The sequence below is a fragment of the Callithrix jacchus genome, chromosome 1 (genome assembly GCF_049354715.1).
Source record: "Callithrix jacchus isolate 240 chromosome 1, calJac240_pri, whole genome shotgun sequence".
Lineage (NCBI taxonomy): Eukaryota > Metazoa > Chordata > Mammalia > Primates > Cebidae > Callithrix > Callithrix jacchus.
The window spans coordinates 210,244,254-210,267,067 of record NC_133502.1 but is presented as its reverse complement, the minus strand read 5'-3'; the positions used below and the strand labels follow the sequence as shown (position 1 = coordinate 210,267,067).

The following is a 22,814-nucleotide window of genomic DNA, read 5'->3' as shown; positions in this document are numbered from 1 at the left end:
TTGCTATCAGGAGCCCATGGGCCTGGCATTTTCAGGTCACAGGGCTCTCCAGCTCTGGTGGATGACTAGATCAGCTGCCCAGGAGAGCTGCAGCTGCCCATCCTGCCAACCGCCTAAGCCCCTCTCAGCAGCCTGAAACCATGTGAGCACCCCGGTGGCACACTGCAAGGCCAGGCTGCAATTATGTTTCCCAGAGCCCAAAGTTTCTAGAAAGGCCAAGGGGACCCAGGGCAGCCCTTCCCACCGCTGCCCAATTCCAACAGGAACAGGTCACTGTGGACGGCGCTCCATGTCGGGGTCTCCTGCAGCTTGAAGAAGGCGCAAGGTCCAAAACGTCAGGAAACCAAGGTGAGGCCCAGACTCCAAGAGGCTCCGGAGGCCCTGGCTCCTGCCTGACACTGCAGACCCCACCCCGATCTACCCTGGAGCTGGCACTCCACATCCATCTGCCCCTGCCCACACCATGCTGGCCCATCTCCATCCAGGCTGCCCTCCTCGTCCACCTGCCCTCCTCCCCTGAACTCCCACCCCCTCACCCCCATTATTTTCGTCTAGCCTCGATCACCTGGAACTTGGGGACAAGCAAGGGCGGGTCCCATGCCGCCTGCACTGCCTACTTGGGGAGTTTGTTTGCTGCTGTCTGCCTGACCCTGGCCTCCAGCTAACCTGGCCTGGCCACAGACCCAGGGATGCCCAAGCCCCTGTGCCCACAGCTTCCCCTTGCCAGCCTGTAATTGTATAGGGGGCGCTATGTTCTGAAAACTGTGTCCCCCAGTGTTCATGGGTAGATTTAATCCCCAGTGTAGTTGTGTTGAGCGGTGCGGACCTGTGGACTTTAAGAGGTGATTAGGCCTTGAGGCCCCCCACCTCACGGAGGGATCTGTGCTGTTACTGCAGGAGTGGGTTAGTTATCGTGTTCCTGATAACATCATGGGCTCAGCCCTGCCCCTCTCCGTGTGTGGATGCTTCTGCCCTTCTGCCATGGGGTGATGCAGCAATGAGGGCACTCGCCAGATGCCAGCTCCTGGACCCTGGACTTCCCAGGCTCCAGATCTGTGAGACAGTTTTGCTGTTTACAAACTATCTGGTCTCAGGTATTCTTATGATAGCAGCACACACAGGACTAAGGGGGGGGGGGGAATGAGAGGACAGTACATCTGAGGCCTCCCCAAGAGCTGCCCTCTGACGGGCTGTACTCAGTGCCTTAGCTGTTTTCTAACCTCAGGTAAACATCCGCCTCCCACTGAATTTCACAGAGGAGAAAATCAACATTCAGAGAGTCAAAGTGACAAGCCCTGGCACTCCCTGTAAGTGACATGCATCTGACCCTACCCTGTGGCCCACACCAGCAAGACTCCAGCCTGTATTGCAGCTGCCGGACCCCTGCCGGGGCCCCTCCCAGCCATTGCCACCTCCCTCCCCTCACCTGGCCTGTACCTGCCTCGAGGCACAGTGTCTAGTCCCCTCTGCAGCCACCTGCTCCCAACTCTGCCGGACTTTTATGGCTCTAAGGCAGCAGTTTCCTCCTTAGAGGCTGAGCCCAGGTGTCAGTTAGGTGACCACGGGGGAGCTGACCTTGTCCCAACAGGTGCCGGCCCCGCCCTCCACCTGGGTGGTTTCCTGGCTCCACCTCTTCACAGTTAGGTCGCCTCACCTCTCCAGCCTCAGTCTCCTCCTTTGTAAAACACGTAACCAGGCAGCAGTGAGAGGCAGCCACACCTTCCCAGAGCCACTCCGAGATGCCAGGTGCTCGAGGAGGTAGGGGCACTGTGGTTTACAGGTGGAGAGCCTGTCAGGGCCAAGCGCTCAGTAAAATGCATGTCCATCTCTTGTGAGCCTTGCCTTGCTCCCTCTTGTGGTGGGAGGGTCCCCAAGAACTTTGCCCTGACTCCCAGAGGGGCTGCGGCACATTCTCAGTGGGATGAAGACAGGAAACCAGGGAACACGGTAAGTACGGAAGAGCTCAGAAATAAACTCTGCATGGCAGGCCGAGTCTCTGACAAAGTACCGGGCAGGGACAGGGCGGGGGCCAGGGAGCCTGAACCCCCTCGGCCTCCCCTGCAAGGGGCCCTAGCAGTCCACAGCCTTGGGGAGGAGTTAGGGTCTCCCTGGGAGTGGGGGCAGAGGCTGGATTCTGCCCAGAGGAGATGGCCAGACAGCTATTGTACTGCTGGCTCCAAGCCCAAGGGTCCACCCCTTAGCAAGGCATTCATTCCCCCAAGTGGAGAATGCCCCTCTTGAGGGTGAAGACATAAATCACGCCATACCCTGGAGGAGGCTAAGCCCAGAGCTTTGAGCATTCCTGCTGCTGGGGAACTTTGCACACAATGCCCTACCTTCAATGCCTCACCCGGCAGGGACTCCTCCCTCTCCCTAGCCCTTGCCTTCCCTGGGGAGCTTCCCTCAGCCCAGCCTGCTCAGGAGTTCCCCCACGCTGTCCCCTAAGCCTGAAGAGGAATTTCCTGTTTGCTTGTCTTGCTCCTAGTGGTGGCTGACGCGGCCCAATAGCATCCAGTGGAAGAATGAGTGAATGAGTGTCCTGTCGCTCTCCCCCTATGCCTCCTGTCTCTGTCTGTCAGATGGGGTGGTGCCTGCCTGGGAGGGCTGCTGAGAGGCTCTCATGCAAAGAATAGAACTGATGGCACGCAATGTTGTGCGCGCGCGCGCGCACATGTGTGTGTGTGTGTGTGTGTGTGTGTGTGTGTGTGTGTCAGGGACAGAGGGACTCCCAAGGACACAGGGGCCTTGCCATCTCTGCAGAGGAAGGCCAGCAGGGACTGATGGCTGGAGGGGTGGGGGTAGGAGTGGGGGCCAGGAGGGTGAAGGAAGGAGGAACAGAGAGGAGGTCAGAGTGGGGTGGGGGCTGCTCAAGCCTGTAATTATTAATTGGGCAGATGATTAATTGTTAACAGAGCTTTGGGTTAGAGGAAGAAACACAGCTTCTTCTTTTTTTTTTTTTTGAGACAGAGTTTTGCTCTTGTTACCCAGGCTGGAGTACAATGGTGCTGCTACCTCCGCCTCCTGGGTTCAGGCAATTCTCCTCCTCCTGAGTAGCTGGGACTACAGGCACGCGCCACCATGCCCAGCTAATTTTTTTGTATTTTTAGTAGAGATGGGGTTTCACCATGTTGGCCAGGATGGTCTCGATCTCTTGACCTCGTGATCCACCCGCCTCGGCCTCCCAAAGTGCTGGGATTACAGGCGTGAGCCACCGAGCCCGGCTCTACACACAGCTCCTTCTAATTCATCAGTAGGCCCGTGTTGCCAGCCCCTCTACAAAGGCTTAAGCTCCCGTCATTATGGGACTACTGAGGCCAGCAGGATAAATCCTCGAGACCCCCATACCTTGGGCTTTCAGCTCCCTCCCCACCTCCTAGTCCACTCCGCCTTACAGGCCCAAATAACCTGCCCTGCCCCAACTGAACAAGAGGAGGGAAGGTCGCCAGCTCTGCCCTGCCCTGGCTCCCAAGGTCAGAATGCCCCCATCCCCACACCCAGGGCTCCTGATGCCTGGGTGTCTCGCCTCCCAGGCCATTACCTTTGGTCTGAGTGGGGCGTGGCCATCACCAGATAACAAAGGAGGCCGAGGAAAAGCCAGGTGGGAGGGGGCTGGGCTAAGTGCTTCTGCCTCTGCCAGAGGGCTCTCTTGGACCTTGGGCTGTCCTGGGTGCCCAACCCCAATCTCTCAGGAGTCAGTGATGGGCAGGGGCTGCTTTGGGACCACAGCTCTCTGGAGTCTAGCCTCAAAAGGGGGTGGATTTAAATCCTGCCCCTTCCTAACCTCGCTGGGTGATCTTGGGCAGGTCACCGAATACCCTGGGCTTGATGCCCCTATCAGCAGTGTGAGGCCATCCAACCCCGAGGGGATTAGAAGAGATAACATCCAAAGAGCCTTGACACAGGCCAGTTCTCTGAGCTGGGTGCGGCCTCACCACCTGCCCAGCAGAGGAGCAGCAAGGCCTGCAGGCACCGTTCCCCCATGCTCCCAGGATGGACCTCACTCTGGCGTAGCCTCCTCTGACGCCCCAGGTCCTCACTGGCTTCCCTCCTGCCTCCACAGCAGCCAGGGGTACCGCCAATTCCCCATTAGGCCACACATCTCTCTATTCAAGCCCTCCGGTGGCCCCATCACCCTAAGAATAAAATCCCAACTCCTCTGCTCGCCATGGCCCTGCCCATCTGCCACCTGCACCTTTGCTGACTTCGCCTCCCTTGTCCCCCAGGCTCCAGCCACACTTCCACCTTTCTGTCTCCTACACTCTCCAGGTGTGGCCCCATTCCAGGGTCCTTGCACCAGCTGATTTCTCCACCTGGAACGCCCTTCCTCAGGTCTCTGCTTACTCTGATGCCACCAGTCAAGGTGGCCCTGAGCAGCTGGCTGAAGTGCTGCCCCTGCCCCCAAGGCCTCTCTCCAGGCCGTCCCTCGAAGCACTCATCCCTGTGGAGGTGATCCCGCTTCGTTGTTTATGTCTCCCCTGCCCTTACCCCGTTGGCTTGGCCACAGGAGAGCAGGGTCACCACAGGCCTTGGTCACCACTATTCCCCACCCCCCAGGACAAAGCCTGCCCCGGAGCAGGCCCTGCACAGACAGCTGCTGGATGACAACGGAAGAGTCCAAAGACGCAGGAGCCCAGATGAGATGCAGCGAAAGACTCAGAGGGACAAGTATCCTCTGGTTTGGGGGTGCAGGCCCAGCCTGAGAGTTCCCACGCCTGACAGGCACGCTCCCCTACCCAGTGGCCTCAGAGAAAGCCCCTGCCCTGCTGAGATCAGCGCCACCCTGCCCGGCAGCCCCGGCAGTGCCAGCCCCTCCCACCCAGGCTTGCCATCCTCTGGGGACAACATACAAAGGCCCACTTCAGTGCAGAGCCTCAGCTCCATCTCCAGTCTGGCAGGCGAGGCAGGGGGAATGGAGGGGAGGGTGCGTCCCACCCTTTCTCATCCTCTGGGGCCTTCTCTAGCATTGGGGACTTTGTCCCAGGTGTTGTACCCCGGGCGGCAGAGGAGGGGTTGTTGGCTGGCAGAGGCCCCCATGCACTGGGTGCAGGTGGAGGTCCGGTCCAACAGTCGTAGGCAGTGGGAGTGGGTGGTGCTCCCCCGGCACCCACACGTGTGTACAGGGCAGCAGGTGGTGGGCGCGCCTGCATGCTCAGGCGGCTGGGTGCCAGGTGGAGTGAGGGACAGCGAGGTGCAGACCCAGCGGGGACGATCCAGGCTGGGCAGCAAGGAGGGCAGTGTGCATGGTCTTTGGGCCACACCAGGCCTGGCTTTCTGGCCTGAGACCCTCTGTGGTAAATGAAATGCAACTCTCAAATGGCCATCCCAACAACCTGAGCTGGTAACTTGTAACTCAAGCCTGACACCTAGGGACTGATGCTGACAACTTCAGGATTCCCAGCGCTCCCCCTTCTGGGGCCCCTCCCCACCCATCACCAAGCCTTGCCCATCCCACTGCCCGAACTTCTCAAATCTCCCATTCCCGGGCCCACTGCTCACCAGAATGGCAGCCGCTTCCTCAGTAGGCCCTGGACACAGCCCCCATGAGCCAAGCAAAAGCCACATCTGACGCTGCCCCTCCCAGCTTGGAATGGCTCTGCCCTCAGGAGAAAGTCCAAGTCTCCCAAGGAGGCACAGAAGTTTCTGTGTAATCACCCCCTCCAATCCCCGTGCCTGTCCCTGGAGGGTTCGGCTGAGCTGCACTCCTTCAGGTCTCCCTGACCCCGGCCTACCCCCCAGAACCCCTCATCCACATGAGGGCTGTGGTGTCCAACACCCCTGAGTCCTCAGCTTCAAGACCTGAGGCCCACACAAAAGAGGTGCTCACCCTCAGTTTGTTGAATGAATAAATGACCACCCCAAATCCACACACCTACACAGTCCAGTCAATGCTGCAGGGCTCTCAGCCTGGTCTGGGGCTCACAAAAGTTCTAGTACTGGCCCACACAGTTCTAGTACTGCCCGCTTTGCCACCTTGGGCTTGTCACACCCCAGTGAGGAGGCTTAGTTACATGAATCCTAAGGGCCCCTTCCAATGGGGTGTGGTGGCGGAGGGGAGATGCAGGAATGAGCTGGGAGGAGTTATGGGGAGACAGTGGGAAAGGAAGAGTGGCCCCGCCAGCGTCCAAACCGCTGCCTCATGCCTGGCACTGCAGGTGCACTGCTGGGAGAGGGAGTGAGCTTGAACATGGCTCTGGCACTGTGGGGACCAGGGGAGGTGACAAGGCCACACCTGCCTGCAGTCTGCAGCTCCTGGGCAGGAGGGTGGCAGCACTGCCCCTGGGATCTGGGGACCTGAGCCTCACAATTAGCTTCCTGCTGGGGTGGTCCCGACAGAGCAAGCGCATAGCTGCCTGGGCTCTGGGCACCCAGGGAACTCGCCCTCGGCTGGGACACACCCTGTCTCTTCTCCTCTCCCAGTTACTCTCTGTCCAATTCTGCCTGCCTGGGGCATTCTGCCCTGATCCATGCCAGCTCCGAGCCAGGTCAGTGTCTAGACTCTAAGCCACCTGCGGGGCTATCTCTGTTTCGAGGTTTGGATTATGTCTCGGGGGGTGGTGACAGCACTGACGCTCCTACAGTGGCCGCCACGTCTTCCTCCCCACAGCATCCGCATTCAGCAAACACAACCCACTGAATTCGTCCCCTCTTTCAACCTCTTCTCATCCTTTCTGAATCCTGAGGGTGATGATGAAGGTCCGAGGCAATGGGGTGCCGTCTTGTTAGTGTTAGGAGGATGTTTACGGGCAGTGGTGAGGGCGAGGTGGCGGCCACCCTGCAGCAGGGAAAGGCCGTATTCCTCTGTGGCTCTTGTGTTAGGACCTGATAGTCTCCAGCAGGGACACTTTGCAGGCCCCACCCATGGTCAGGGGACATCACGCAGGGCTGCAGGCATTGGGCCCCCTGCCCAGTACTGTGAGACCATCGCCCATCTCTTCCTACCCATCCACTACCTAACTTTCCCACCTTGTGGAGCCAGAAACAGGCGCACAAGCGCTCAAAGCACTTCAACTTCGGGGAAAGAGAGAGAATGGAAACGGCAACAAAACCACCCCCAGCACAAGGTGAGAAGGCAGCTCTGGAGGTTGCATGGCTGGGAGCCGGGTCTCAGCAAGGCCACTGGCTTCCTGGAGATCCTGAGCTCCCAAATGATGTGCACTGTCTCATCTCATCCTCACAACCCACTTCCCAGATGAGCAAACTGAGGCTTGGAGAGGGGACGTGCCCAAGGTCAGGCACCCAGCAGGCTGTGCGGCTCAGCAGGGCCGCCTGTGTGCCCACTGCTGCTCGTCAAGCTCACGAACTCCCCACCTCCTACACTTCAGTTTCCCCACTGACCACTAAGGGTGGCGGCCTCCGAGTTCCATGTTCTGGAAGCCCCATATTCTAAGTTTGCTGCTTCAGGTTTCCTCCTCTAAGTTCCAGATTCCAGGTTCTCTGTCTGCATCTGGAGGTTCTGCTTCTTTTTTTTCTTTTCCTTCCTTCCTTCCTTCCTTCCTTCCTTCCTTCCTTCCTTCCTTCCTTCCTTCAAGCAGCTCTCCTGCCTCAGCCTCCTGAGTAGCTGGGATTATAGGTGCCTGCCATCATGACTGGCTAATTTTTGTATTTTTAGTAGAGATAGGGTTTTGCCATGTTGCCCAGGCTGGTCTCAAACTCCTGACCTCAAGGAATCCACCCACCTCGGCCTCCCAAAGTGCTGGGATTATAGGTGTGAACCACCACGCCCAGCCTGGAGATTCTACTCCTAGGTGCCGTGGCCTGTAGGCACTGTGTTCCATCTGCCAGTCCCTGAGCTCTCCTCTCCTAGAAAGCGCTGCATCAGGCCGGGTGCAGCACTTTGGGAAGCTGAGGCGGGCAGACCACCTGAGGTCAGGAGTTCAAAACCAGCCTGGCCAACATGACAAAACCCCATCTCTACTAAAAAAATACAAAAGTTAGCTGGGCATGGCAGCAGGAGCCTGTAATCCCAGCTACTCGGGAGGCAGAGGCAGGAGAATCACTTGAACCTAGGAGGCGGAGGATGCAGTGAGCCGAGATCACCATTGCACTCCAGCCAGGGCAACAGAGCAAGACTCCATCTCAAAAAAAAAAGAAAGAAAGAAAGAAAAAAAAAAAGAAAGCTCTGCATCACGGGTCCCATGTCCACACAGCTCCTCTTTGGGACACTGTATTTTGTATTCCCTTCTTGGTGCCCAGCAGCAGGGCTCCTGCCCACTCCTACCTTCTTAGCCTCATTACCCTTCAGGGCTTGGGAGCAGTGGAACCAAAGAGATAGGGCACTCCGAAATGCCCCATCTCCCAAATCGAGAAGGCCTAGCCCAGCTTTACCAGGCCTGGGATGCCCCTAGGGCCGCAGAGGGTTTCCCAAACACATCCCAGCCAGGCAGAAATGCTCTTCCCCACCCTGCTCCCATCTCTCCAGGGCTCTGCCCCAACACCTACCCTTTGCCCTCTGCACTGCAATGGCCCCATAAGAAAGGTGTTTCCCAAAGGCAACGACTTTAGGTCAGGGCCTGGCACCTGCTTGGTGACCACTCTGTCAGTTAATTAATTAACCAGGAATGCCCAAGGTACCTGTAAGGCTGCACAGCCTAAGAGACACTAGTTCATATGTGATGGAGATGTTCATACTGTGTGCATACACGTGTGGCGCGCACAAAACACATGCATGCAAACTGCACACAGTCACACCCCGATGTCAGCAGAGCTGTGCCCTGACACCTAGCTTAGTCACCGGTGCACAGTAGGCACCTAGGGAGAAATTGCTGCAAGAATGGATGGACGGATGAGTGCTCTGTACTGGGTAAAGAGTCAAGAGCTGGGAGGGAACAGAAACTCACCCCACCCAGGATGGAGGCTCAGACCAGATGACAACACTGCCACAAGGCACAACGTGACCCATGTGTAGGAGGATAGTGGGAAATGCACTTTGAGGCCAGGGTCAGCAATGACATCGGCCACAGGGAAGACCATGCCTACTGGGCCCCAGCATGGAGGTGGAACAAGCAGCCCTGGTTCCTGCTCTGGGGGCCACCTGTGTCTAGGAGGGGCAGGAGGGCTTCCTAAGGAGGGGGTCTCTGGCAGCAGCTGGGCTGGAGAGGGCAGGCTCTCCAGGGGTGCAGAGTGTCGGTACCAGCAAAAGCCAGGAGGTAGGAAGGTCAGGGCCACATGTGGAATATGGCAATTGCCCAAGAGGCTGAAGCATGGGGGACAGGGCAGAAGAAAGAACTGGAGCATGGGGGACAGGGCGGAAGAAAGAACTGGAGCATGGGGGACGCAGGGGAAGAAAGAGGCTGCACTGGCCCCGGAGGAAGGAGGTCAGAGGTGTTTGGACAAAGTTCTCAGAGCATTGCATTCCGGGAGCCCCAGGCCTGGGCTCCCATGACCCAATTTCCAGGAATAAGAGCAACACAGGCCTCCTGCCGCAGGTTTGCCTGCCCTGGGGAATGTGTCTGGTGCTAGGCAAGCCCCGCCGTGAGACCCCACAGCTGGTCACTGCTCACCAGTGGTGGCCCCAGAATCAGACAAAGCGGGAGCCGGCTGTCTCCAGGGCTCCTTTTCGTCCGTCTCACTGTTAGAATACAACTTCATTTTTCTGGTTCTAAAGGTTTCTAACCCACTCTAGAACACCAGGAAAGCACAGAAAGAAGCAGGGCAGTGTCCCCGTCTCCTGCCATCCTGGCCGTGGCTGGCGTCTGGCCAGACCTTCCTCGTAGGCCTTTCTCTTCCCCATGACCCTTTTGCTAGAACCAACGTCAGCATGGGTTTCCTGCCACCTTCGGGCACATTCTGCTCTACGAGGCTTTCCTTTCGAAACGAAGTTTCGCTCTTGTTGCCCATGCTGAGGCACAAAGGCACAACCTTGGCTCACTGCAACCTCTGCCTCCTGAGTTCAAGTGATTCTCCCGCCTCAGCCTCCCTAGTAACTGGGATTACAGGCGCCCTCCACCATGCTCCACTAATTTTTGTATATTTATTTATTTTTTGAGACGGAGTTTCACTCTTGTTACCCAGGCTGGAGTGCAATGGCATGACCTCGGCTCACCGCAACTTCTGCCTCCTGAGTTCAGGCAATTCTTCTGCCTCGGCCTCCTGAGTAGCTGGGATTACAGGCACGCACCACCATGCCCAGCTAATTTTTTGTATTTTTAGGAGAGACGGGGTTTCACCATGTTGACCAGGATGGTCTTGATCTCTTGACCTCGTGATCCACCTGCCTCGGCCTCCCAAAGTGCTGAGATTACAGGCTTGAGCCACCGTGCCCGGCCAATTTTTGTATATTTAGTAGAGAAGGGGTTTCACCCTGTTGGCCAGGCTGGTCTCGAACTCCTGACCTCAGGTGATCCACTGTCTCAGCCTCCCAAAGTGCTTCTGCTCATCTACACCCACAGCTAACCTTGTTCCTGCTCAGAAATGCTCTGGCCTGGGGACAGGGGAAGAGGGTGGGGTGCAGTCTCATGTGGGCCTGGTGTCTCCTCCTCACACCTCACAGGGGACCCTCAGCTCTCTGAGGCACTCTGGGCAAGTTTCCCAGGGCCCCAGACCTTAAGGCTCCCATTGCAAAATGGGTGGGTTTGGCTGGCCACGTGTGTCCTCTCTTTGCTGATCCCCTAAGCTCAGCTGCAGGCCTCGGAAGGTTTTCTGGGATATGGGCACATGTGAAAAATAGAGCCATACCTTCCAACCCACTGTGGGCATTCAATGAAACCACGTGTGTAAGATGCTTTGTTAGTTGTAGAGCGCCACACAAACTCATCGGGCCCCTCGCCCATCGGGCAGGCTCTGTACGGCAGACATTAGACACGAGCAAGTCACCTCCCTGTCTAGCACTCAATTTCCATACAGTGAAACGCAGATTATTTTGGCATCCTGGCCCATGGTTCTTGAGATATGAAAATGAAAATGAAATCACGCAAGAAAACTCCAGCACCTCTTTCCCATTCATGCCACAAATATGAGTTAGAAATGTAACATGTACAGTCCTGGGCCATGGTGGGGGAGGTACCTTCTCTATCTCTCACCTGAACCAGCCAGTCGGCACTGTTTCTGGAAGTGGCCCTCACTGCCACTCTTGCAATCCCCGTTCAACAAATATTTAAGAAATATGTATCAGGCTGGGTGCAGTGGCTCACACCTGTAATCCCAGCACTTTGGGATTACACTTGAGGATCACTTGAGGTCAGGAGTTTGAGAACAGCCTAGGCAACATGGTGAAACTCCATCTCTACTAAAATACTAAAATTAGCCAGGTGTGGTGGCACGCACCTGTAATCCCAACTACTCAGGAGGCTAAGGCAGGAGAATCGCTTGAACCCGGGAGGCAGAGACTGCAGTAAGCTGAAATTGTGCCACTGCACTCCAGCCTGGGTGACAGACTGAGACTCTGTCTCAAAAAAAAAAAAGAAAAGAAATATGTATCAAATGCCTTCTATGTGCCAGGCACAGAGCCAGGCCCTAGTGCATGCCTGGTGCCAGCCTGGGAGCCCAACCCATCCCAGTCACCTGCAGCTCTTCCTGTGCCCCTCTCCCGAGGCAGCCACCATCACTCACCCACCATGATTCAGCCCAACCAAGTGCCAGGCCCCAGGTAGCAAGAGGAGGATGCCCCACAAGAGATTTGCCCAGTGCCTTAGGCAAGCTCTGGGCATCACACCCCATCTGGGACTTGCTTCCAGGAAGAGGCCGAGGCAGCAAGTGTTAGGATGACATTGTGGGGGCAGTGGGGCAGGGGCGAGCATGGTGTATGAAGAGCTAGGGGGGCAGAGGCTGCGAACACAGGGTGGGGCTGGGTCACAGGATCTGGGTCACAAGGGTTGGGGATCTTGAAATCTAGTAGCCACTACAGATGCCATGGGGCTGGGAAATGGCTTGTAGAGTGCATAGGCCTCTGTATCCCCAGGGCAGCGTTTATTTTAGAGACAGGGTCTTGCTCTGTCACTCAGGCTGGAGTACAGTGGCGCAATCTCAGCTCACTGCAGCCTTGACCTCCCAGGCTCAAGTGATCTTCCCCCTCAACCTTCCAAGTAGCCGAGGCTACAGGCGTGTGCCACCAAACCTGGCTAATTTTTAAATTTTCTGTAGAGACAGGTTCCCACTTTGTTGCCCAGGCTGGTCTCAAACTCCTGGACTCAATAAATTCTCCTACTTTGGCCTCTGAAAGTATTGGGAGTGCTTTGGGAGTCCAAGTCAGCATTTTTTAAACTGTGGGTTTCCAGCCCTCCCGTGGCGAGAGGCTGACTCAGCAGGGCTGGCTAGGGCCTGGGAAAAAGCTACTTTAATCAGGCCGCCCAGGTGACACTGAGCAGGCCTTCCAGAGACAGGGCCCAGGACAGTGGTGGGAGGAAGGCCTTGAAGAGGAGTCCTGGAACCCAAGAGACTAAGTGGTGGCTGTCTCAGGCTCTAAGCCTCAGAGAGCAGGCCCTGATGGGAGCCCATGGGAGAGAAGGAGCAGGTCTGCGTGACCAAGAGAACCTGCTCTCTGAGGGTCCGACAGGCTAGACACAATCCCAGCCCTTCCACTTCCCGGCTGTGGGCCCCTGACTCTGGCCACCGTCAAAATGCCCAACAGGGATGGTAATAGCGCTTGCCTCTCAGAAAGTTACGAGACATCTCTGGGAAACACCTGGGAGAATGCATACAAAGTGGTTGGTTGGCCCTGGGCCCAGCACATAGTAAGTGCTTGATAAAGAGCAGTAAATTATGATGACCAGGAGGCCAAGGTGGGGAGGACAACCGTGGGAGCCATCCATCATGAGGCCTGCCAGCCAGAGTCCCAGTACCCACTGGGGCCAGCCTCCCTTGCTCAGAACCCTGTCTGTCTGGGCTGTTCCTTCTGGGAAGTGTCTGGCCTACCCAGAGGGGGCAGCTGGAGGGCAGGTTCTGAGGAGGTCCTGGTGTCTGCACAGGTTCTGTCTCCCTAGCCTGGCCCTCACGCACCCCTCCCAAAGGATTCGGTAAGAACCAAAGTTTCGAGCAAAATAAGCTTCAAAAAGTAAGTTCCAATTTTGTTTTTATAGAAAAGATGAAAATAAGTGAGTCAAAAGGGGAAATTCCACTTCAGGCAGCACAAGGAGAAGTACATGAAGACTCGGTTAACTTCCTGACTTATGGGCAAGGCCTTGGGTCCCCTTGTCAGCTCCATGCTGGACTGTGAGAGGGGGTTCCCAGCCTGCTTCCAGCCTGTGGGCAGCTCCGCCCCTTCCCGGAGCCTCACTGTCCCCTTTCTGGTGGTGGGGACAGTAGCCCCTCCCAAGGGTACAGGTCTCTGTACCCTTCCTCTGTAGTGTGAGGCTGCCCTCTGGAGGTTCAGTCCCTTCCATCAGTGATGAAGGAGGAATAATGAGCAGGACAGCCAGGCTGCTCACCTGGGCTGAGATTCATTCATTCATTCATTCATCCTCACATTTAACTGAGGGCCTCCTCAGTACCTGTGTCACTGAAAGTCTATCAGGAGCACCTAACAAACACGCCAAAGACACAGGCAGGGTGCTCTGGGAGCTGATAGCAAGGACACCAGGAAGCATGTGGGCTTCCCCAAGCCAGCCACACTGCAGCTAAGATATAAAGAGTGGGTCAGCCCAAACAAGAGAGTGCACCTCAAATTCCCCATCTGCAGAGGGGGTTATCCTGGCACCTCTATCATGGGCTGCCGTAGGAACACAATACCTGACGGCTACTGATATTTTTGTGGGCAGAAACGTGCACATGGGAGGGGCTGTGGCGCTGGGGGAAGAGCCAAAGGGGAGATGGTTCTGGCTGACTTGGGTTGCAGGGCAGTGTCACAGAGGAAGGGGCTCATGAGGAGGCTTTTGATGGGCCACAGAGTTCCAGGGGACAGCGGAATGGAACGGGAATTCCAGTCGAGGGAACAGCACAGTGAGGGAATAGAACGTGAGGTCCGGGACCTGCTTGGGCCACATCTCGGCGCTCACTGGCTTAAGCTCGGGGTCCACTCTGTGCAGAACCCCAAGGCCAGGCCAAGGTGGAGAGGACCCCTGGAAGGAAGCGCTAGAGCAAGTGTGCAGCAGCGTCAGGGGTGTGGAGGGTGTCAGGATGGGGAGGACACCAGGACCTCCCCATTCCCTCAAGCCTCACCCCAGGGCTGGCACAGGGTGGCCCCTCACCTCCAGCCCCCAGGCCTCCCAAGCCTACCCCTGCAAGCCCTTCTCACTGACCAGCGGCTCCCAAATCTAGCTGACCGACACTCTCTGCATCCTTTCTTCCTCATTCAACCATCGTTTATTAAGCACCCACTGAATGCCTGGGGTCTAAAGCTGGCACGTACCAGCCCTCCTTATGACAGTCTTGTTAGGCCATCACTGGCTTAAAGTTGGCCACACAGGGAGGATTTACACCACGGCGATCAGCCAACTCATCAGGGTTTTGTTTCACAGAAAGCCAGTTGCCAGCCTACTATTGCCACCAGTTGGAGCAATGGATCTGGAAAGGCAGGCCCCTGGCCAGGAGAACTTAGTCGGAAAAGGAAGACATCAATCACGTACGTAAACAACACATCTCCAAGGGCATGTGGTATAGTCTCCAAAGAGGCGGGAATCGGGAAACTCATTCTGGAACGGAGCAGTAAACTATGGAAACTACCGTTCTGTTGCCCAGGCTGGAATGCAGTGGCGTGATCTCGACTCACTGCAGCCTCTGCCTCGGGGTTCAAGTGATTCTCCTGCCTCAGCTTCCCAAGTAGCTGGGATTACTGGTGCCTGCCTGGCTATTTTTTTTGAGTCGGAGTTTCCATCTTGCTGCCCAAGCTGGAGTACAATGACACAATCTCAGCTCACTGCAACCTCCACCTTCTGGGTTCGAGCAATTCTCCTGCCTCAGTCTCCCAAGTAGCTTCGAATACAGGCGTGCGCCACCATGCCCGGCTAATTTTGTACTTTTAGTAGAGGCAGGGTTTCTCCATGTTGGTCAGGCTGGTCTCAAACTTCCGACCTCAGGTGATCCACCTGCCTCGGCCTCCCAAAGTGCTGGGATTACAGGCATGAGCCACTGCGCCTGGCCTAATTTTTGTATTTTCAGTAGAGGTTTCACCATGTTGGCCAGGCTGCTCTTGAACTCCTGACCTCAGGTGATCCGTCCACCTCAGCTTCCCAAAGTGCTGGGATTACAGGCGTGAGCCACCGCACCCGGCAGCACCCCTATTTTAGACACGAGAAAACTGAGGAACAGAGATGCAGAGTCACTAGCCCACAGTCATACTGAGAGGGGGCAGAGCTGTGATTTGAACCTGGCCACTAGATCTGGAATTCCTACTTTTAGTGACTCTTTCCTTGCCCCCAAACAGCCAGCACAGGACTAGGCAGACCATCAGTGCACATGGGTATCTGCTCCCCAGTAGGATTCTAATCTCCTCAGGGCTTGCAAGGCCTGTGTCCTCTCTCTCCAGCACAGTAAATTATTACCCCTATCTGAGGACATCATGTTCGGAGACCTGGTCCCCACACAGAGGGCTGGAGGTGGCTGAGACAAGGGGCCGCATTAATGCATTCCGGGAAGCAAAGAGGCTCTGGCCTTGGGGAGCACTGCAGGACACCCTGAATGCCTTGGGATGGGCAAGTGGGGCTATGTTTGCAGGCCACCCTGCCTCTGGCCACTCCTCATTACTTATCTAGTCTCCTCCCAGAATTGAATGACAACCATGCAGTTCCCTCACCTTCGGCTCTCTGCTGTTCATGTCCAGCCCAGCCCTCTCATGATTCTCATGGCCGCTGCCCAGTGAAGCTGGCCTGGGCCGCCAGCTGGCATCGGTGTCCTCGTTTTCCAGGTAATAATATCAACGCTGCAGCCAGCAATCTCCCGAGTGCTGCTTAGGTGCCAGGCACCCCGTGTGCATCCTCTCATTCAATCCTCTCTGCAACTCATCCCACAATCAAATTCTCTGGAATCCCAGTACTTTGGGAGGCAGAGGCAGGAGGATCACTTGAGCCCAGAAGTTCAAGACCAGCCTGGCCAACATAGCAAGACCCCCATCTCTATTTAAAAAAAATTTTTTTTTAATTAGCTGGGTGTGGTGGCTCACACCTATAGTCCTAGCTACCCAGGAGGTTGAGGCAGAAGGAGCTCAGAAGGTCAAGGCTGCAGTGGGCTATGATCACACCACCTCCAGCTTGGATGACAGAGTAAGACCCTGTGTCAAAACAAAAACAAAAACAAAACCTCCCTATTTGACAGATGTGGGAACCAAAGGCTCAGAAAGCTGACTTCCTGAAGTGGTCCAGTTATTAGAGAAAAAGAGATCATCAGGGCTGGGCAAAGTGGCTCACACCTGTAATCCCAGCACTTTGGGAGGCCGAGGTGGATGGATCACTTGAGGATAGGAGTTCAAGACCAGCTTGACCAACCTGGTGAAACCCTGTCACTACTAAAAATACAAAAATTAGCCGGCTGTGGTGTCCGGCACTTGTAGTCCTAGCTGAGGCTAGGATTACAGAGGCTGAGGGAGAATCGCTCCTGTGTGGGAAACCCAGGAGGTGGAGGTTGCAGTGAGCTGCAATGGCGCCACTGAACTCCAGCCTGGGCAACAGAGTGAGACTCCACCTCAAAAAAAATAGAAAAGAAAAAGGAATCATCAGTGTGCCCCAAGCAGCCCTGGCCACACCAAAGGCACCAGGCAGACCCTCAGAAGGGGTGGCTGAGCCAGCAGCATCCCCCCAGCCAGGTCTTGGCTCCCTGCTGTCCTCAGGACCAAACACTAGCTCCCTGCTCTGCCCTCCCACCTCAACTCCACCTGGCCTCCCTGCCCAGCCTCTCCCCTGTCTTCATCTCACTTCTCCCAGGGGGCACTCACAGTGCCTGAATGTCTCCACTGCCACCTCTCAACACACACCAGGCACTCACCCCTCTAGGCCTTTGCTCAGGCCATTCCCTCGCCCCAGAACGCCCTTCCCACCTTTCTCTACCCAGAGAACTCTGCCAGCTTCCTGTCATCATCTCTTCCAGTAAGTTCTCTCTTCCTCTTGGGCTGGGACCCCTCTTTCAAACTTTCCTAGGAGCCTGAGCAGATCCCCTTAGCACTCCACAGCCTGAAACACCCCTCAGAGCTGCAGCTCCTGGGGTGAGGGCTTTCCCCTCCATCCTTCCGCCTGGCTCCATATCTGATCTTTCATAACTGCGCCCCCAGCCCAAGTGACACGCTAGTGCCCAAAACTCCCCCATCAAGGCGAATCTAAACTGGCGTGTCCCAGGAATGAAGCGGGAGACCGGGGAGGAATCCCACTGGGGTAGTGTGTCTGCCTACACCCCATCAGGGGCCTTCAGTGGCATCTTCCGGGGCTGGGAGTCATCCGACCTCAGACCACTAGGTCTGGCCGAATGCGGCATCCCTTCCTGCTGCACCCCTGCTCGGGCACCTCACCACACACACACACCCAGGCGCACTCCCCTCCCCACCCCCGGTTCCAGAACTCACTATTTGCAGATATTTATAGCGCCCTCACTCAGCCAGGTTCCCTCCCCCTTCCTGGGCAGTGAAGTGCAAGGAGCTGGGGGCCCTCAACACGGCAAAAGGCCGGGGACCCTCTCCACACTCGCCCCTGCCTTGTCCCCAAGGGTAGCTACGGCCGCAGCCCCCGCACCCGCCCAGCACCTCGACTGCGCCTGGGCCTCTTCTGACGCCGCCGCAGCACGGGGTCGGGGGTGGGGAAGGCGGGCGCGAAGGCCTCCAGCCCCAGCCCCGCGCTGCGCCGGAGGTTGGGGGCGCCGCGCACAAAGCAGGGCTCGAGCCCCGCGCCTCGGAGACGTCTCCCGCCCGGCCGGGAGCGGCGATCGGGCGCCGCGGCTCTGCCCTCCGGGACCCGGCGAGCTCCGAAGAGCGGCGAGTGGGGGGAGGGGGCCCGCGCCGAGCGGCTTTCGCGGCATCCCGCCCCCACCGCGGCCCCAGGGCCCCCAGCCCCAGCGCGCCCGCGGCCGCCCCCTAAGGTCACGCTCGGGGAGGGAACCGTGAGCTGGGCGGGGGGCGCCGAACGCAGCAAGGGAGGGCCGGCAGCGCGGGGATGGAGGGGCCGCGGCGCCCCCCAGGACGCCGGGGTCAACTCACCCATCGCCCACTGGGTCTCAGCAGCGGCGGCAGCAGCAGCAGCGGCGGCGGCGGCTCCGCGGCCCCCGGGGTCCCCGGCGGGGAGATGCTGGCGTCCGCCGCAGCCTCTCGCCCCATCCCGGGCTCAGGCGGCGGCGGCTGCGGCGGGCGCCCGGCATCGCAGGCGGCGCGGCCCCGGCCCGGCCCCGATCCCCGCCCCCCACCCCCACCTCCACCCCGTGCCGCGGGCCCAGTGCGGCGGCTCTGCTGCACCCTGGGGCGGCGGCGGGGTCCCGGCGAGCGGACGGGCGCGGAGGAGGGATCGCGGCGGGCGCGCGGGGGGCGCGGAGGCGAGGCCGAGCGCGGCGCGCAGGGGTGCCCGCTCCCGCCGGCTCTGGAGGCTCCGGCCCCCACCCCGCCCCCACCGCAGACCCCTCCCCTCCCCCCGCCAGCCGAGCTCCGCTGCCGCGCCGGGCCGGGGGCGCCTTGCACCGCAGACTCCGGCCGCCGCCGCCCCAAGCCGCCCGCGCGTGCTGGATCAAGTGTGTGCGTGTGCGAGCGAGTGTGTGAGTGCGAGTGTGCGCGCGCCCCTCCTGTGACCGTGCGTGCACCGGCCCACGGCCGGGGGCGGCCTGCGCGGGGGTGTGTGGGGGACGCGGGTGGCTCGGGGTGCAGGCCTGGTGTGCACGCGGGGCAGCGAGTCCCGTTCTGTGTGTGCGTGGTCGGTGGGTTCCGCAGCGTGCCCAGGTCGGTGTGACTCTGTGTGGCGGGGTCTGTGCCTGTGTGTGCGTGGAGTGCAGACCCGTGTTGCGGTGCGTGCGTGGATCCGGCTGAGCCCGCGTGAACCTGGGCCAGGATTGCCTGCAGGCATCCGTGACCGTGTGCAAAGGCCTGGGCTTGTGATATGTGCACCGGGCCAGCCGGGCCTGTTACTGTGTCTACACAGTCTGTGTGTCTGCTTGGGGCGTTGGTGACCGCTGCACACCGACCTGCGTCCTTCCGACACTCTCCATCCACTCACAGGCCCGAAGCAACCTGAGCACTCTTGGGGTAACTGGGGGTGATAACCCCTCCCCCGACCACCCTAGGCCTGGCTGGCCCTGCCCACAACTTGAACCTACCCTCCTGCCACTTGTCCACCAGCGGTTCTCCGAGGGCCCACCATGTTGTGCACTGTCTCCTCGAGGTCTTGCCATCGGCCAGTCCTCTCAGGGTTCTGGGGCGTCCGTTCCCCACGTGTTTCCCGCCGCCTTTCAAGTGGTTCCTTTCTGGCGCCCTGCAGAGCAGCCACTTCCGGTCGCGGGTGCAAGGCGCGAGGCATCATGGGTCCGCAGCAGATTTCTCTGTGCCGCCATCGCTACCATCGGTGAGGGTGCAGGGATGCCCCTCCAATGCTAGATCCCAGCGAAAGTGCTGCAGGGTGGTCCCAGAGGCCTTTGCTGAGCCACCTGGGCTGCCTGGGGCTGGTCTTCCTGCTCCAGGTGCCTCCGTGCCCAGCTTCATCCCCTTGCTGAGCAGGAAGAGTGACCCTACTCCAAGGTTTACCTGAGCAGGTCACTCTCCTGCCTGAACCTCAATGGCTTTCACTTGCACTCAGCTTAAGTTCAGTGCCTGGGCAAGGCACAAGGAGCCCCTGGTAACCTAACCTTCCCCTCTTCTTCAGCATCACCCCAGCTGCTCTCCTCTTCCTGAGGCTCTCACTAACCAAGGGTGAGCAAACCATTTGCTGTAAGAGCCTGATTGTAAATATTTTAGGCTTTGCCAGCCATATGGTCTCTGTCCCAACTACTCAACTCTGCCATGGTAGCATAAAATCAACCATAGACAATATGCAAAAGAATGAGAATGGCTGTGTTCCAATAAAACTTTATTTATGGACACAAAAAAATCTGAATTTCATATCATTTTCACGTGTCCAGAAACATTTTTTGATGTTTTCCCGACCACTTGAATGTGTAAGATACATTCCCATCACTAAGCACATCATGTTACTCATGCCTGTAATCCTAGCACTTTGGGGGGCCGTGTTGGGCAGGTCACGAGATCAGGAGTTCAAGACCAGCCTGATCGACATGGTGAAACCCCGTCTCTACTAAACATACAAAAATTAGCCGGGCGTGGCGTGGTGGCCAACACCTGTAATTCCAGCTATGCAGGAGGCTGAGGCAGGAGAATGGCTTGAACCCAGTAGGCGGACGTTGCAGTGAGCCGAGATCGTGCCACTGCACTCCAGCCTGGGTGACAGAGCGAGACTCCATCTCAAAAAAAACAAACAACAGCCAAAAAAAAAAAAATCTCCATAATATCTGCGTAGGGTAACTGTCGCTCTCCCAAAAGCCAGTCTATTCTGGGCGAGGGAGCAAGACTCCATCTCAAAAACACATCTCCATGACATCTGCCTAAGGTAGCTGTCATTCCCCCAAAATCCAGTCTATTCTGCCTTGCAAAAATGTTGGCCTCCTCTCCCCAGCCTGGCTCTCCAGCCCCCAAAGAACCCTCAATTTTGCTTACATGTGTCTCCCTCCCCCAATTCCCCATGCCACAGCTCTCCCTGCCTGTGACTTTTGCCTCTCTGAAAGGGGCCACCTCACAGACTCTTTCCTTCCCCAGAAAAACCTTCTCTCCCTCCCCAGGCCTTTGGCAGCAACTCTGGGCATCCCTCAGCTCATAAGAGAAGGGCTGCTTCTCCGTTGGACTTGTTCTGGGCATCCAGAAAACCTTGACACTGGCCGCAAAGCACCAAAATCTCACATTCCTCCATTTCCATTGCTCCTGGCAAAGGGGAGGAGGACCTGCCCAAGTCCCAGCCCTTGCCCTTGCAGGGTAAGGACAGGCCCCACTCCCCAGAGAAGCTGCCCTGCACAGAGCTGGCCAGGGTCAGGGGACTCACTCTCTATCCTCCCCCGACTGAGTCTTTGTTCTCCTGACCTTTCCAGATTCCCAAGCTTCTTGGGAGGCCTAAGTGGAGTCAGCCTTGTTGGGTCCAGTCCATACCAAAGTCCGCCTCCATGTCCTCAATGTGGCTCTCAGTGTGTTGGGGGCTGTGTGGCAAGTACATCTTCCCCACCCCCAGCCCATCAGAGATAAGCGACTTGCTTGATCACATGCAGCCAGACTCAGGGAGAGCCAGGCACACCAGGCCCCACCCTCCACCCTCCCAGCTCAGGCCCTGTGGCGCCAGGAGCCTCCCTCCGAGAGAGCTAGCCAGAAGGGGAAACAGCCCCCAATTCCTTCCTCCCACATGGCTCCTGTCACTCTTTCCTCCTCCCAAATTCACAAAGGCCTGGCACACAGTAGGCACGGAGGTGCTCAGCAGGTGGAGAAGCTGAATCCCCGGGTGTTTCAGACCTGGGTTCTTTGCCAACTCACCAAATGTTCCAGTCATTTCAATTCCTAAGCGTCAGTTTCCTCATCTGCAGAATAGTGCAAATGACTACTCCGACACTGCATTGACATCAGAGTAATCTGGGTCTCTCCATCCTCTTCTAGTCCCACCTCCCAGCAGTCCTCCAAGATGTGGGGGAGGCTGGCCTCCAAGCCCCATGATGATGTGAGTGGGTGGTTGGTGGCCCTCCTGCCCCACCGCTCCTCTAAGGGCTGAGCTGCCTGATAAGCAGGCTGTGGGAACTGGAGGTGGGAAAAGCCCAGATACAAGATTAGCCAACCCCTGGTGGTGTCCCCTTACAGCTCTGCTGTCCCCTTTCACCCTGGGCCGTTTGACTCTGGGAACAATTGCTAGGTCTGTTAACCTTTCAGCTGCTGCTGCCTGGCCCATGGGAGCCACATTCTGCACTCCCTGGGTCATCTCACTCCTGGCCCTGGGTCTCCAGGTGGGGAGGCTCCTTGCCCATGCCACAAAAAGCAAGCCCTAGGCCAGGCTCAGTGGCTTACGCCTGTAATCTCAGCACTTTGGGAGGCCGAGGTTGGAAGATCACTTGAGGCCAGGAGTTTCAGACCATGGCAACACCCTGTCTCTACTAAAAACACAAAAATTAGCTGGGTGTGGTGGCGCATGCCTGTAGTCCTAGCTACTCAGGAGGCTGAGGCAGGAGAATCACTTGAACTGGGGAGGTGGAGGTTGCAACGAGCTGGCATAGTGCCATTACACTCCAGCCTGAGCAACAGATCGAGACCCTATCTCAAAAAAAAAAAAAAAAAAAGAAAAGAAAATGGGGGGGTGCAGGCGTGATGGCTCAGACCTGTAATCCCAGCACTTTGGGAGGCCGAGGCAGGTGGATCATGTCAGGATTGAGGCCCTCCTGGCTAACACAGTGAAACCCCATCTCTACTAAAAATACAAAAATATTAGCCGGACATGGTGGCGCATACCTGTAGTCCCAGCTACTTGGGAGGCTGAAGCAAAAGAATCATTTAAACCCGGGAGGTAGAGGTGGCGGTGAGCCAAGATCCCGACACTTTACTCCAGCCTCGGTGACAGAGGGAGACTCCATCTCGAAAAGAAAACCAAGCCAACAAGACCCAGCCCTGCCAAGGCTCTAGGTGGTCAGGGAGCACAGCAGTGCAGTGGGCAGAGTGAGCCGGCTCTGGTCTGGGTCCTCTGAGCTGGGCCAGGGCTCCACACTCAAAGCCTAGGCCTGCTGGTCTGCAGGGTGGGCATAAAGATGGTCACCTGACAGCGTGCGGGGAGGGTGAGGGAGGTGGGATGTGTGACAGGATAGTGCTGGGCAGCACCGAAAGTATTTGATAAAGGGTTCTTTGAGAAATTAAAATGAAATACCAAGCCTCCCAACAGACTGAAAGGACCCCCTCTTGGCCAAGGGGACCCCAG

At 57.5% G+C, this 22,814-nt stretch overlaps 2 protein-coding genes across 6 annotated transcripts in view; one reads left to right on the top strand and one right to left on the bottom strand.

Moving 5' to 3' along the window:
* MGAT3 (beta-1,4-mannosyl-glycoprotein 4-beta-N-acetylglucosaminyltransferase) overlaps positions 1-21,081 on the bottom strand; it is a 39,091-nt gene extending 18,010 nt beyond the window's left edge. For 2 of the 5 annotated variants that reach the window (XM_035268988.3, XM_035268929.3), the window contains exon 1: positions 18,047-18,320. Coding sequence is in view for 1 of the 5 variants with exons in the window: in XM_035268856.3 (XP_035124747.3) it covers positions 19,147-19,349 (203 nt within the window). In the remaining 4 variants the exon portion in view is untranslated. Of the gene's footprint in view, positions 1-1,437; positions 1,550-15,664; positions 17,824-18,046; positions 18,321-19,146 lie in introns of those variants that run through there. The other 3 variants (XM_035268856.3, XM_054245904.2, XM_054245909.2) reach the window with 3 other exon arrangements.
* On the top strand, positions 323-5,864 carry LOC103790437 (uncharacterized). The gene is made up of 4 exons (XM_078341223.1): positions 323-348; positions 1,257-1,307; positions 4,267-4,446; positions 4,555-5,864. Exons 3-4 carry the CDS (start codon positions 4,346-4,348, stop codon positions 5,297-5,299), a joined length of 846 nt encoding a protein of 281 aa, XP_078197349.1. The 5' UTR covers positions 323-348; positions 1,257-1,307; positions 4,267-4,345; the 3' UTR covers positions 5,300-5,864.
* Positions 21,082-22,814: the final 1,733 nt, after the last annotated feature.